Below are 15,683 nucleotides of genomic sequence, written 5' to 3'. Positions count from 1 at the left end.
TTTGTTTGTTTCCTTGAAGTTGGAATTTTCTTTTTCTTTCCTTGTTATCGTTGGTTTCAAGGAGGAACGTGAGCCTTCTTTGGTCATCTTTAGCCAGATGTCTTCATTTATTATATCTTTGCATAATCTGTTTCCAAAGAAATGATGTTATATTTGGCAACATTTGGAAACTAACTGTTTTGTTGAAGAGATTATGAAATGTAGATTAATTTGTACTGTTGTAAGCAGTCATTTTTGTGACTGTTTTGGGATAGTCTTAAGTATACATACACTTGTGCATTTAGATTTTTAGACTTTAAATTTATACCACTTTTGATTGTTACAGTGTCTTTTCAAACAGAAACATTAATTTTAAGCAGTTTCTATGAGAAAGGAAGCAGATACTATCCCTATGGGACTAAGCAGTGGTATGGTTGATCTAAGTTGCATAATAAGGGGATGATTGGATCTAAAGTACTTTTATTACTACTAATCTTAAAACTCTGATGATGATAATAGTATAGTAACAACAATATTTATTGAGTATTTATGTGCTAAGCACTTAGCATAGTGGTATTTCATATATCTAAATAGGCATTTTTACAGTATCATCATTTATTTTCTCATTATTGATATTACACAATAATAATCATGAATAGTCAAACTATGCTATCAGCAAAGGTTAGAAACAAGACTGATTTAGAAATAGGAAGGTTTCCCATTCCTTTTCTTGAAGGAAGACAAATGCACCCTCTTGTGGGTATCATCAGTACTGCTTCGGTTGGCTGACATGCTTAGCTGTGTGACATTAATCAATGTCTGTCAGCCTGTTTCCTTACAGTAGAATGGAGACAATATTGCTCACCTTGTAGGAATATTAGGGTGATATGAGAAAATGTACATAAAGTGCCTGAGACCTTTTAGGCACTCCAAGTGAGCAAGTTTAATTTTACCCATCTATAGCAATGATTCTCATCTGGGTTGGAGGAGAGCACATGTTCTCCGATAGAAGCCTGTCAGAATTTCTGAGTGAGGCCTTTTTCAAACCATATATGATCTCACCCAAATGGACATTCTTTTCTCTTCTTTTTCTTTCCTCCCCCTCTCAACTCTTGAACTACTGCTCTGTCAAACCACTTTTCCTGATGGAAGACATTGATATTGGGATAGGGTGGAAGGAAGCTTGAGAACTTTTGATAGAAGTAGTGGTTTCCAGCTTCCTCCTGTGTAACAGATCACTTGGGGATCTTTATTTAAGCAGATTCCCTGGCTCAACTACTAAACAGAAGTTCCCAAACTGTGGAATGCATGCACAAGAAGTGCAGATTCCTTTGGATTGCTGAAAATGAAAGGGAGCAGGGAGAGGAAGAGAGGAGAGAGAGGATTTTTGTGTTTATAAATGAAGAATCCATTTTACTTCTTGTAAATTTTTAAGGGTTGCATTCTGCTTTACTACGTCTCCTTGCAACTAACTACCCACATTTATGCATTGTGGATGATTGGATCTGTGAAGAAGAAATCACAGGGACTGATGCCCTGTTAAGGCGAATGCTCCTGACTAATAATGCCAAAAACCACTCGCCTAAACAACTCCAGGAAGGTATAGTGAATTGATACTCCTTTTTCCCTTTTAGTAGTGCAGAGATGTTAGGCTCATTGAAATCTTAAAATCATGCAGAATTTCCCTGGGGATATATTAATGTTTTGGTGAATATATTTCAAGTAATTCTCTTTGAGTTTAAGGAGTTTTAACCATTTCTTTCTGATATGCTTGTATCTGTTTCCTCATAAGTCCTATGTCATATCACTAAACAGGTTGTGTGGTTTTAGGATCTTCCAGAGAAGTCAATCAGAAATAATGGTCAGAAATAAGTGCCATGGAATAGAGCAATGTACTTGTAGTTAACGGATAGTGTTCTAGATCACCGCTGTCAAACAGAAATATGATACAAACCACACATGTAATTTTAAACTTTCTATAGCTATGTTAACAAGGTAAAAAGAAACAGGGAAAATTAATTTTGATAATTATTTTATTTAACCTGATAAATCTAATATATTAGTTCATCATGTAATCAGTATAAAAAAACTATTAATGAGATATTTTACTGTTTTACCACACTAAGTCTTTGCAGTCTGCTGTGTATTTTATACTTTGGGCACATCTCATTTTGGACTAGTTACACTGCAAATGCTCAATAGACAGATGTGGTTAGTGACTATTCTATTGAAGAGCACTGTCCTAGATTTCTTTCTTTTCCCCCTCCCCAAAACGCCAATACATAATTGTATATTCTAGTTGTAAGTCCTTCTAGTTCTTCTATGTGAGCTGCTGCCACAGCATGGCTACTGACAGACGAGTGGTGTGGTTCCCCACCTAAGAACCAAACCTGGGCCACTGAAGCGGAGCACGTCGAACTTTAACCACTAGGTATCAAGAAATTTGAATCTTTCAAATGAATATTATGGGGCTGGCACCGTGGCCGAGTGGTTAAGTTTGCGCACTCCGCTTCAGTGGCCTGGGGTTTCGCTGGTTCAGATCCTGGGCACGGACATGGCACCGCTCATCAAGCCATGCTGAGGTGGCATCCCACATGCCATGACTAGAAGGACCCACAACTAAAAATATACAACTATGTACTGGGGGGCTTTGGGGAGAAAAAGGAAACAAAAATAAAATCTCTTCAAATGAATGTTACTACCAAAAGCAATATTTGGGTATATTTTCATATTTCAATCAATTTTTAAAATCAGTCTCAGTCTCCAAGGAAATGTCATTTGTCTTTGGGTCACTAATGTGATTTCTAAAATGAGATATTTTTTGTTCTTTATGAAATAACTATGCCTACATAAATTTTTCTTAAGGTCCTTATTTTAAGTATAGCCAGAACTATGGCTAGGATTGAAAGTAAAGCAAGATTGTTTTCTTGATTTGTTTGGCCTATAGTCTGATAGAGCAATGTTACTTCCTCTTTGGTAAGCTGGATAGAATATAGATTATGACTGCTAAATTTTCCTTTTAGCATTTTCAGCTGTCCCAGTAAGTCACACACAAGTGATGCAGATTCTAGAACACTTGACTCTACTCTCTGCCAGTGAACTTATACCATATGCAGAAGTATTAACATCCAACATGAACCAGCTATTGAATTCAGGGGTTCCACGGAGAATTCTTCAAACGGTCAATAAACTGTGGATGGTTCTTAATACTGTGATGCCTAGAAGGTAATTTCAGTGTATTGTTACATGTAAAAGATAAGTGTATAGCAGTGATTATATACAATAACCTAAACTTAACTGTTGAAAAAAATTGTTTAGTATTTAACATTATAAATCCTTTCTGAAGACTACTAATTAAAGAGTTGTTACAACTTTAAGGAAAAGAATAAACTTTATCTTAAGAAAGAGAGAGAGACCTTAAAGTTTTTCCAACTTGAGAAAGTTCTTTAAAAGTGAGTTCTCATGTATAGTCATTTGTGGCTAATTGTGATTTAGATCACTATTGTGTCTTGCATTGTTGCAGTGGCTCCACATTTTGCTGCACGTTAAAATTACCTGGAGAGCTTTTAAAAATCTTGATGTCCAAGTTGTAACCCATGCCAATTAAATCAGAATGTATGTGGCTGGGAGTCAGGCATTAGTATTTTTTTGAAGATTCCCCAGTTGATTCCAGTATGCAGTAAAGTTTAGGGAATGCTGGATTAATTATTTTGTCTTTAGTCAAATGAGTCTCTGCTGGTCCACAGATGGCATCGAAAACACCTGGTCAGCTCTGAAAACAGAATACTGGGCTGGACTTCCCTGAGATTTTGATTTAGTAAATCTGGGAATATTTATACTTTTTCAATTTTTTACTTATATCAAATTAATAAATGCACATAAGTTAAATAGTATATAAGGTTTGCCCACACCTTCCCATTTAGACTCTTGCTCCCCAGAGACAACTATTTTCAGCTCTTTTATCTTTTTATTTTTGCATTTGTATCCCCTCATGTATCTCAATAATATGCTTACAATTACTATGATTTTCTGACTTTTCAAGTTAGAAATTTTCTTTTGACTTCCTACTATACAAGATGAAGATTTAGCACTCTTTCTTGCTTCCTCCCCTATGAGTCCCTCTTCCTCCATTTCTCCCAACACAGTTATATCAAAATTTTTGGTTAAAGCAATATTCAGTGTGCATATTATGACTACATGTTATTTATAGTTGACCTATGTGCTATCCTTTGATTACAATTTCTTTCTTATACAACTGCCCTCCTCACTTATACAACTTATGCAACTTATACGACTTATACTTATCTTGCACAACTGTGCACCCCACACTCAAACTCTGAGTTAATACTTCCCTCTTTTCCATTTGCTCAGGGTTTTTTTTTTTTGTATCAGTAACTAATTCATCCCCAGACTCCATTATGAGGGGAAATTTACTTTACAATTAGTTATAACACATCAAGTAACGTATCAGTAACATTTTTTTTCTTGGAAACGTTCCTTTCAGAGCCTTCCATCCTCATGTTTCAATCTGGGACATGCACAGTGGCCGTCCTGGAATTGCGTTTGTCTCTCTTTGTTGGATACCATGTTTTTCTTGGTTTAGTTCCTCATTTTAGTGAGTAGAACTCATACTCAGGTTGCTTCCTGAGAAAGGGTGTTTGAGAAACTTATTTTTTTTTGAGACTTGCATGCATGAAAAGGTTTCTATTCTTTCACTCACATGTGATTGATATTTAGCCTGGATGTAGAATTCCAGTTCATTATTCCTTTAAGAAATTTGAAGGCTTCGTTCTATTGAACGAATCAGAGCTTCCCTTATTGCTATTGAATAATCATATATTATACCAATTCCCAATCCTTTGTATGTGACCATTGTTTTTCCTCTCTTAAAGGTTTTAGTTTTTTTTTCTTTCACTGTTTTCTGGAATTTCATGGTGAGGTATTTTGGTGTGGCTTTTTTTTTATTCATAGAGCTGGGCACTCGGTTGGGTTTTTTTTTAGTCTGGGTACTAATGCCTTCATTTCTATGACATTTTCTTTTATATTTTTTTCCTTCAATAATTTCTTTCCCTCTGTTTTCTGGATTTTTTTGTGATTTGGATTTTAAATCTCTTGTTCTTATTCTCTGATTTTCTCTTCTATTTTTTTAATCCATCTTTTGAATATACTTTCTGGGTATTTCCTCGATGTTATCTCCTGATTTTTCCTTTGAATTTAGAAAAATTTCTGTTTTATTCTTAATTTCTAAGAGCTCTTTCTTATCTGAATATTTTTAAATGCCTTCTGTTCTTGTTTCAAATATGAAATATTCTGTCCTTTAAGGATATTAATTATAGGTTTTTTAAAAAAAATTCTTCTCATCCTTACATTCTCTTGTTTCTTTGGAGTTGCTTTTTTTCTGCTTGTATATTTTAATCCTTTTCAAAGTAGAAATCTTCTTTCTGTGTTTAATGATTTTTTGCCATCCACTTATATTAAAGAGTGGGGAAGCTGTGTGTGTGCAGTGGGGCTTATGGGCTCCTGGGCTTCACTGGAAGAGATCAGGTACTTTCCATATTGGCATATCTCTCAGTAATTCTGATGTACTGTCAGGTTAGTAACTACTTATAGTCTATTGATGTCTCATCTCAAAGTGGCATCTCACATTGAGATTTCATGATGACAAATACAGAACAGTGACTTAATTTATGAGGCCAGATATAGTTTCAAAGTGCTTTGATAAGTATTATTTCATTTACAGGTATTATATTCCTATTTTACAGACAAGGAAAGTTACAGAGAGGCTCAATGACTTATACAAGGTCTTATAAAGCATGGTATAACTGAGGTTTTAATTCAAATTTTTATTTTATATGCCATGATTATTCCATTACAACTGTGAGGATTTTTGAAACTACTCCGTGTTTACTGTTTTATCTTCATTTGTTTTAGAGACATAATAATAGGTTAGATCTTTGTAGGTTTTAATTTTTTCAAGTTCATTCACACTTGTTTCCTAATTTTTTCCTGAATGTATCTTTCTAAGATAGAAAGGACTGGATGGCTACAGGTTTCAATTATAATATAGTAGTTTTTGTTTTTGAACGTGTGATTATTTTCTCATCAGGCTCTGGGTAATGACAGTTAATGCACTTCAACCTTCAATAAAGTTTGTACGACAACAAAAGTATACTCAGAATGACCTGATGATAGATCCTCTTATTGTCCTAAGATGTGATCAGAGGGTACACAGGTATGTGTCATTTGAGTTTCATTTTTATTATAGAGTTACACTTTGGAGAGTCAAAAGAAATTGAAGAAATTTAGTTTAATCTTATATCTTAGTGTTCTTGCAGATAACTGGCAGTATGACCTGTGAGGTTTTCTGGTTCTTTTTAGTTATCTATATTCATGAACTATATATTCAATTTAATTTTTAATATGTGATTAGTAAAACCTAGCCTCAAAGAAATGTCTTTCTTGGTTTTGGCAACTCTCAATAACAGCTGTTCCTTCTCTTAGAGGTAAGAGCAGTAAAGAATATTACTATTTCTGCTAGCATTGTTGAAAAGCTTCATTGTGAGCCATTACGTGGACTAAAACTGTGATCTTTGGTGATATTAGCTTCATTGATCAGACATTTGTCTGTAATTCCTTGCCAGTTGCTGAACTTAATTGCTTTGAAGGCTTCACCTCAAGAGGCAGAATTAACTAATTCACATCATTAATATTTGAATTTCCAGTTGCTGTGTTAAGTAATATTGAAGATGCACAAGTTGAAGGGCTTGCCTGTAAAGTGATTATTACTTGCGTGGGTAAATAAGACGAAGAGAAGTTAAATAATATGGTCATGTGCAAATAAATGGTATGGGAAATGAATGCTGTTAAAAGTTCAGGAAACATATGGAGGAGGTGGGACCTGAGTAGTATTTTAAAGGATGGAAATAGACTTTAGATGAACAGATGAACTATAATGATGGGAGTTAGGGGGTCAAGGAAGATATTGTGAGGAAAAATGAAAAAGGTTTGGATTGGAGGGGTAAATTTTTGAGAAGAAAACACTTTAGGATTGGAATGTTAGGTTGGAGTGAGACTGTGGAGGGCCTTGAATGTAGGCTAAAGAGGTCATTTAGGCTAAGGTAACTTAAGAAGAGAAACTTTGCGTTAGACGGTTTAGAGGGGAATGAAACTGGAGTAAAGAAGACTAACTAGGATACACTATGAATATACTCATCTGTCCTCAACCCTGGGGATGACAGTCTTGAAGTGACAAAACGTGCAAAATCAGCCAGATATGGTTTGGCGAGATGAACGTCTCACAGGAAATAGGAATTAGAAGAATAAACAGTATAAATGACGTTATCTAATAAAAGGAAAACAACAGTAATTAACACTTCTACAAAAGAGCCACTTCTAAAACAATTTATCAGTGTTAAAAATCCACTTAAGTAGCAAACCTTTTTTTTTTACATTGCGTGTCATCCTTGTGCAGGGGCCATACTAATCTTCACTGTATCGCTCCAATTTTAGTATATGTGCGCCGAAGCGAGCACAGTAGTTAACCTTTTACCTGAATTGCTTCTGTTTATTCAGGAAGTTGTTACATTATGCTATCATAATGTATGTAATGTTTTTATAGCCTGGATTTTTCACTTAACAGCTTGTGAACCTTTTCTCATGTTAATAGATATTCTTATATTAATTGGCTACATGGTATTACACATATATGTGCTGTGCTTAATCCAATCCCCTATTGCTGGATATTTTGTTTATTTCTATTTTTTGTTATTATCAGTAGTGCTCTGGTGACTATTCTGTGTACTGGGTTTTTCCTGAGAACAGATTCTTAAAAATGAAATTATTGGGGCAAAAGTAACATGCTCATTTTCAAGAATTTTGATTCATATTTTCATTCTGCCATCCAGAAAGGCTGAACCAGTTTACATTCCCACGGCAATGTCTGATATTATACAATTTTATGTACTATTTTATATAATATTTTCCAGTTTGACAGCTGAAAAATAGATTCCCATTTTAATTTATATTTTAGTTAGATTGAATATTTTAATATATTTATTGGCCATTGGCATTTTTTTCTTTATATTTTAGCCTCGATTCTTAGTGGAATGTTTATCTTTTTTGAGTTAAATAGTCTTTATCTACAAAGGATATCAGCTCTTTGTACATATAGTGCATTTTTCCTTTATTGTTCTATTGTTTTTCTTTTTAATTTTATTTTTTAAAATTTAATTTTTTACTACATGATCATTCACATGGTTTTTAAAAATATGAAACAATATAAAAACATATACATATATAAAAAAATATGATGTTTAGGATTTGCTTTGAACTAACCCAGTGGTGGTCATGGGAAAGTGGATGCAATATAGATGAAATAAGACTGCCCATTCAGGGCCGGCCCGGTGATGCAGCAGTTGGGTTCGCACCTTCCGCTTCTTGGCAGCCCAGGGTTTGCCGGTTCGGATCCTGAATGCGGACATGGCACTGTTTGGCAAGCCATGCTGTGGCAGGCATCCCACATATAAAAAAAGTAGAGGAAGATGGGCACGGATGTTAGCTCAGGGCCAGTCTTCCTCAGGAGAAAGAGGAGGATTGGCAGTAGTTAGCTCAGGGCTAATCTTCCTCAAAAAAAAGACTGACCATGTGTAGATAACTGTTGAAGCTGGCTGATGAATTCTTGGAGGTTCATTATAATATTCCCTCTTTTCTGATATATGAAAGTTTTCATAATATACATTAATAAATGAACAAACAAGAAGAATAACAACAAGAAAAAGGTGTACAGGGAAAAGTCTTGTTCTCTCTCATAGCCAGCATGCTGCCATTGTTAAAGCAAAATTTCTCTTTGGACTCTTGACCAATCCCAGTTCTATCTCCAGAGGAAACTTTGTTGTCATAGTGGTGTGTATGTAGCTCTACTTTCTATGTATTTACAAATTTATAAATAGAAATATTTACCTTTTGTTTCAGGTGGTTTTAAAAAACATATGTAGTATTATATTGTAGGCATTCTTTTGTTCTTTTTTTTAAAACTTACTGTTCTCAACATGTTTTCCATATTAGTATGCATAGTTCTAGCTCATTTGTTTTAATTGTTTTAATTGCTACATAATATTCCATATATAGATTACCAGGCCTATCCTCCAGAGACTGATTCAGAATGTCTGGAGTCGGGCTTGGGATTTTTTGTTTTAAATAAGTACTCCAGGTGATTCTTATCTTAAATTTAGGGAAACACTCCCATAGTTTATTTAACCATTGACATGGCTTTTTCAGTATACATACATGTTTATTATAGGAATTTGGATATTCAGAAAACCCATTGGCATACTGATGGACATTTAAGCTGTTTCCAGTGTTTCAATTAGGAACAAAGCTATACTGCCCTTTTATGCACACATGCTAGTTCTCTCTGTAATAGACTCAGAAGTGGCATTGTCAGGTTTTTCTAAGGGCTTTTAGTGGTTACTAATTTGTCTTTTTTGTATCCTTTTTTACATTTAATTCTTATATCCTTATCTCATTTAAATTTAATCTATAATAGTCTTTGAGGAATGAATAACTGTACTTATTTTATAGATGAGGAAACTGAGGCTTAGTAAATAAAGCACTCTTGGAATACAGAGTTGTCTTGCTGTCTTGCTCCAAAGAACAAACAGGAGTGGAAAGAATAACTACTCTGTTCTAGTCTGCTTCATCTTATCAATAATAGAATATTTCTCTTTGAGGACAGCTGCTTTGCAGGCCCATATCTAAAGAGATTTACTGGCAGTGCCATGTTTTTGTAAAAAACATCTTTTCTCTAGAGTATATATGTTATATTTGATTTTAGCTAATAAGATGAAATAGTACTATTTATATAATCTTGAAATATAGAGAATAAAATATATATTAATAACTTTTATTTTGAGAATGAATATTTCAGTGGGAAAAGTATTACTTTACTACTATTTTCAGGTACTGTTCAGATTTTTCTAACTATTTAAACGTAATGATCATGTTCTGGCTAATTTATATTCTTTCTCATGTATTTTTCTTTTCTTCTTTCTGTGTTTAGATGCCCCCCACTGATGGATATTACTCTACACATGCTCAATGGATATCTTCTTGCATCCAAAGCCTACCTTAGTGCTCATCTGAAGGAAACAGCAGAGCAAGATAGGCCTTCCCAGAATAATACAATAGGTTTAGTTGGACAAACTGATGGCCCAGAAGTTACCAGAGAAGAATTGAAAAATGCATTACTGGCTGCTCAGGTAATAAAGTAAAATTGAGTCCAAAAGGGCAAGGGCTTACCTCTTAATACAATCAGTTAAATGGATGGCATCTTATGCCCTCTATGTACATTGGTGACATACTGTGCATTCCTTTTATTACAGAATGTATTATATATAGTGTTACTTTTGTTTCTGATACTATATTACTAAAATCAAGAATAATCCTCATGATATTAATAGCCATTTAAATAAGATTTACATTTTAACAAAGTATAAGACTATTGTTTCTTAAAATCAAATGGTGGGAAAAAAAATCAAAGGGAGACAAACAGAACAAGAAGTATATATATATATAATAAAATGTCAGGCAGCAATAAGTACTATGATAAGCAGTTTAGTTTTATATTTAGAAAAGTTTTATAACAATGTAGAATTTTACTGAAGCTTTCAGTAGTCATTTTTGAATAATGCAGGAGATGATACATGATTAACTTAAGCAATTTGATGTTTTCAAAGTGGAAATGTTTTCTTGGTTTGAAATATATTTTCTGAAATCTTTTCATTGGCAATAAGGGAAAGTAGAGTAATAATATAGGTCTATAATCCCTTATCTGTAATATATACAGAAATCCAAAAAGCTATGAAAACCAAAGCATTTTTTGGTAATTCAGTTGTCAGAAAAACCTGAGCTGATGTGACCTCATTTGTGACAAACCTTGACCTGAATTGATGGGAAGCTATTTATGGCCTTTATCCCACTTAATATGAATATTGCTATGTCTTGCTGCAGAAATATTAATATATTTGATTACAGTGTGCTACCCTAGTCTCTGCTGGAGGTGTTATATAATATTACAGTAAAAAAATTCTGAGTTCTAAAATAAATTTGACCCTCAGAGGTCAGATAAGGGATTGAGGACTGTAATAGCTATCATTTAGATGTTTACTATATGCTGGGTACTAGTCTAATTTCTTTATGTATATTAACTCATGTAATCTTTACAACCAACCTATGAGGTATGGAGTATTATTATCTCCATTTTTACAAATCAGGAAAATGAGACCCAGAGAGGTTAAGTGACTTGCTCAAGGGTACACATTTAGCAAGTGGCAGAGCTAGGATTCAAGCCTGGGCAGTCTGGCTCCAGAGTCTACAAACAAAAACAAAACAATAACAACCCAAAATCCCTCAACCCAAGAATGATGATTATAAAGTAAAGCTAACCTTACTTTATAAATGATTATAATGTAAGACTAACCTTACTTTATAATCAAGTTCTTAAACAGTTAGATGAAGTAATTGTTTTCTTCTATTCCAGGCAATGGCTGTCTTTCAGAGATGCATGTCATACATTCATTTTTTTTTTCACTCCTTGCTGCTAGATGAGAGTGATTATAGCTCTCCTTTATATGTAGGGGCATCACGTAGATCACCCCTCAAGAAACTACTGTTCTATGAAATGACACTCAAGCTTGTAGACTGAGCAACAATGAGTTGTACAGGTGGAATGGATGGTAAGGCAGAATCTTTCCTTGCAAAACCAGGGCCTTAAAGAGCCCATCTTCAAGTTAAAAGGGAAAAGAGCTTTGCGAAGTGACTTTTAGGTATTAATTATTAAGCACCATCTTCAGAGGAATTAATTAGTTGGTAGCCAGGTAAGAAGAAAAAGAGGGAGATACAGAATAGGATCCTGGGAGAAGTAGGAATCTAAGAGGAGGGAAAGGAGAGTCTGATAGAAGTCTTTTTTTGGCCTCGGGGCTGTTTTGAATGTCACTGAATCAGAGTGCTCTTTTAGCAGATGTTCTTAAACTGGAGTCCATGGATCTGCCTTAGAGATATGTGACCACCCTGAAATTATGCAAATATTTGTTTACATATGTTAGTTTTTATAGGGAGAGGGTGTATAGTTTTCCTCAGATTCTTAAAAGGGTTCATGACTCTAAAAATGGTGAAAACCACTGCTCTAGATTGCTCCCTTTTGCTCTTAGAAGTACCTCTTTGCTTTTTTTTTTTAAAGAAACAGTTATTTTTATCACTTCTGTTCATGTGAAAACAAAATCAGATTTGGTTTTCAAATAAACTTCTCAGAAACTTCTTAATTTCACTGTGTTTTATTTGCTTGTAGGATAGTGCGGCTGTCCAGATTCTCTTGGAGATTTGCTTACCTACTGAAGAGGAGAAAGCAAAGGGTGTCAGTCCAGACAGCTTGCTAAAGGATGTTCAAAGTGTTATTACTACCAGTGCTCCAAATAAGGGATTGGAGGAAGGAGAAGACAATTTGCTCTGTAACCTTCGAGAAGTTCAGTGCCTTATCTGTTGTCTGCTGCACCAAATGTACATTGCTGATCCCAACATTGCTAAGCTTGTTCACTTTCAGGTCTGTTTTCAAAGAATGATGCTTTATGGTCGAAGTTTATTTTTTTATGTTTTTTTAATTTTTTTTTTTAAAGATTTTTTTATTTTTTTCCTTTTTCTCCCCAAAGGCCCCCAGTACATAGTTGTATATTCTTCATTGTGGGTTCTTCTAGTTGTGGTATGTGGGACGCTGCCTCAGCGTGGTTTGATGAGCAGTGCCATGTCCGCGCCCAGGATTCGAACCAACGAAACACTGGGCTGCCTGCAGCGCAGCGCGTGAACTTAACCACTTAGCCACGGGGCCAGCCCCCGAAGTTTATTTTTTAGGGAGGCTTTAACTACTAAATTAATAGGGATCATTTAGAAACTAGAGATCACACAAATGATCACGGCCCTTTGTAATATGGAGAAAAATCCAGATTTTTTTAGATTGGATTTCAACTAATAAAGTCTTCAGATAATTCATCTGTATTCTAGTGCAAAAGAAAGGTGAAATGTCAGGATATACATAGGGCACGGTAGGCTTCTCAGTAACTTACAGAAAGGAAGTGAAACTTTCCTTTATATTTTTATCTTTATTTGACTTACAGTTATTTTATTTCTAACTTTTTCTCCCTTTCTTGCTGAGATAGGGTTATCCATGTGAACTCTTGCCGTTGACAGTCGCAGGTATTCCATCTATGCACATCTGTCTGGATTTCATACCTGAGCTTATCGCACAGCCAGAACTTGAAAAACAGGTAATGAGCATTTTGCAGCTTCAGAAAAATTTTGATCTCCCTCCAGTCTTGCTAGTTATATAAAACATTTTATAATTTTTAATACTTAAAGATATTTTTCAGAAACACATAACATTTAGCTTTTGTATTGCAGATATTTGCTATCCAGTTGCTTTCTCATTTGTGTATCCAGTATGCATTACCAAAATCACTCAGTGTGGCTCGCTTAGCTGTCAATGTCATGGGAACTTTGTTAACAGGTGCGTAGCCAACCAATATCACTAACAAAAACTTCTAACATAGCATAGTACGTATTTTTTCTGAATTTAGTGCTACTGTGTTTTCTGTGTCACTAATAGTTTATGCCATCTTTTGAACTATTCTTTTGAAAATTTTCCTCTTACAAATGTGATTTATAGTGTAGAGGCGATGAATAGGTAGGCAAATTGTATCTTTCATTTTGTGAATGACTATATATAGATTTATAGTAAATAATAAGCTTTCCACATTTTATAAATAGAAATCAAATCTACTTTCTGAATGTAATTATGTCAGTAGAAAATATACTGGGGGCCGGCCCAGTGGCGCAGCAGTTAAGTTTGCACGTTCTGCTTTTCAGCGGCCCGGGGTTCACTAGTTCGGATCCCAGGTGTGGACATGGCACTGCTTGGCAAAAGCCATGCTGTGGTAGGCATCCCATGTATAAAGTAGAGGAAGATGGGCATGGATGTTAGTTCAGGACCTGTCTTCCTCAGCAAAAAGAAGAGGATTGACAGCAGATGTTAGCTCAGGGCTAATCTTCCTCAAAAAAAAAAAAAAAAGAAATAATTTATTACAAATGCTGAGAGTTCCAGAAAAATATAATCATGTATAAATAAGAAATAAATATATCGTTCCCTTAAGTTCTAAAACATACCCTAATATTTTAACCACCTTCTGTTTTGTAGAGTAAAATCATATGAAAATAAACTACTTTAAAAGATATGAACTACAATTCAATCTTTTAAAGTTATGGCTTAGTTAATTTAAGATTCTTTTTCAGTGCTCCCATCATACTGTATTCATCTTTCTTTCCATCGTATTCACCTCATGTTATAATTATTTGTAGTGGTTAAGAGCCTAAACTGCCTGAGTTCAGTCCCAACTCTATCACTAACTGGCTGTGTGGCCTTGAACAAGTTTCTTAATCTAAGGTTTATCAAAGATTTTTCTCATATATAAAATAGATATCATAATAATACTTTCCTCATTCATAAGATTGTGAGAATTAAATGAAATAATGCACGTTATGCACTTATCATAGAGCTTGGGCATAAGAATTTATATTTTCCATGATGGGTCACTATTAGATTGTGAGCTCCCTAAAGGCAGGGCTGGCTGTCCTAGAAAACTTAGTATCCTCATCACAGAGCATGCTGCTTAGTATATTGTGAATTTATGTCTGCAAAGTAAAAAAATTCTGTTTCATTTCTTTCCAACAGTTTTAACGCAGGCTAAACGATATGCTTTTTTCATGCCAACTCTGCCAAGTTTGGTCTCTTTTTGTCGAGCATTTCCTCCACTGTATGAGGATATTATGTCTTTGCTGATCCAAATAGGGCAAGTCTGTGCCTCTGATGTTGCCACTCAGACAAGAGACATTGATCCAATTATTACACGTACGTAGTAACTTATTTTCAAGAGTTGTTTTAATATCTCAAACAAAAAGGCCAAAATCCTTTCCAGATTTCTTGGCTTAATTAATTTTTTTCCCTTATGTTTTTAGGTCTTCAACAAATAAAGGAGAAACCAAGAGGATGGTCCGGAATTTGTAAAGATCCATCTTATAAAAACGGATCCAGGGACACTGAAAGCATGGATCCTGATGTACAGCTCTGTCATTGTATTGAAAGCACAGTAATTGAAATAATAAACATGAGTGTTAGTGGAATTTAAAGAAAAACAAAACAGACTTAAAAAAAATGAAGCTGTTTGCTGCATATACCCAACATGAATCTGCATCTTTTAACTTTAAACTGAATGGGAACAGTAATGTCTTGGAATCACTAAAATGATTCAATTCAACATGAATACAATTTAGAACACTGTTGAGAATTATGCTTGCTTGTATTTGATTGGCCGTTCTTTGGATCTGCTTTGCTGATATGTTTATATTGTAGTAGCCGAGCTTTGTTTTCCTACTGGGAGCACATTTAAGAAACTCGTTACTGGAAAGTGAATTTGGCCTTGTATTTAGCTTTTGAAGTGAAGAAAAACTGCCATGCCTTTAATTTAATTTCATATGAAAATGAGTCTGTGGGTAGCCCTAGTGTTTATTTTAACTGTCAGCTAGTAACAGAGTATGACAGTGATGCAATGATGAGAGGGAGAAAAAGCGCAGGGAGAATTCAGGAAAAGTTAGGAGTTTAAATA

General features: G+C 34.6%; 1 protein-coding gene and 1 non-coding gene across 4 annotated transcripts in view; one reads left to right on the top strand and one right to left on the bottom strand.

Annotated features, from left to right (window-relative positions):
- INTS2 (integrator complex subunit 2) overlaps positions 1-15,207 on the top strand; it is a 47,981-nt gene extending 32,774 nt beyond the window's left edge. For all 3 annotated transcript variants that reach the window (XM_046676668.1, XM_046676669.1, XM_046676670.1), the window contains exons 17-25: positions 1,415-1,579; positions 3,003-3,204; positions 6,086-6,211; positions 10,037-10,235; positions 12,323-12,574; positions 13,185-13,292; positions 13,426-13,531; positions 14,753-14,929; positions 15,037-15,207. In XM_046676668.1, coding sequence (XP_046532624.1) covers positions 1,415-1,579; positions 3,003-3,204; positions 6,086-6,211; positions 10,037-10,235; positions 12,323-12,574; positions 13,185-13,292; positions 13,426-13,531; positions 14,753-14,929; positions 15,037-15,206 — 1,505 coding nt within the window. In that variant the 3' untranslated portion in view covers position 15,207. The remainder of the gene's footprint in view (positions 1-1,414; positions 1,580-3,002; positions 3,205-6,085; positions 6,212-10,036; positions 10,236-12,322; positions 12,575-13,184; positions 13,293-13,425; positions 13,532-14,752; positions 14,930-15,036) is intronic.
- LOC124248034 (U6 spliceosomal RNA) lies at positions 7,406-7,511 on the bottom strand. The gene has a single exon (XR_006890916.1). It is a non-coding gene; the product is annotated as a U6 spliceosomal RNA (small nuclear RNA).
- Positions 15,208-15,683: the final 476 nt, after the last annotated feature.

The sequence above is a fragment of the Equus quagga genome, chromosome 11 (assembly GCF_021613505.1).
Source record: "Equus quagga isolate Etosha38 chromosome 11, UCLA_HA_Equagga_1.0, whole genome shotgun sequence".
NCBI lineage: Eukaryota > Metazoa > Chordata > Mammalia > Perissodactyla > Equidae > Equus > Equus quagga.
This window is presented reverse-complemented; position numbering and strand designations above follow the sequence as displayed.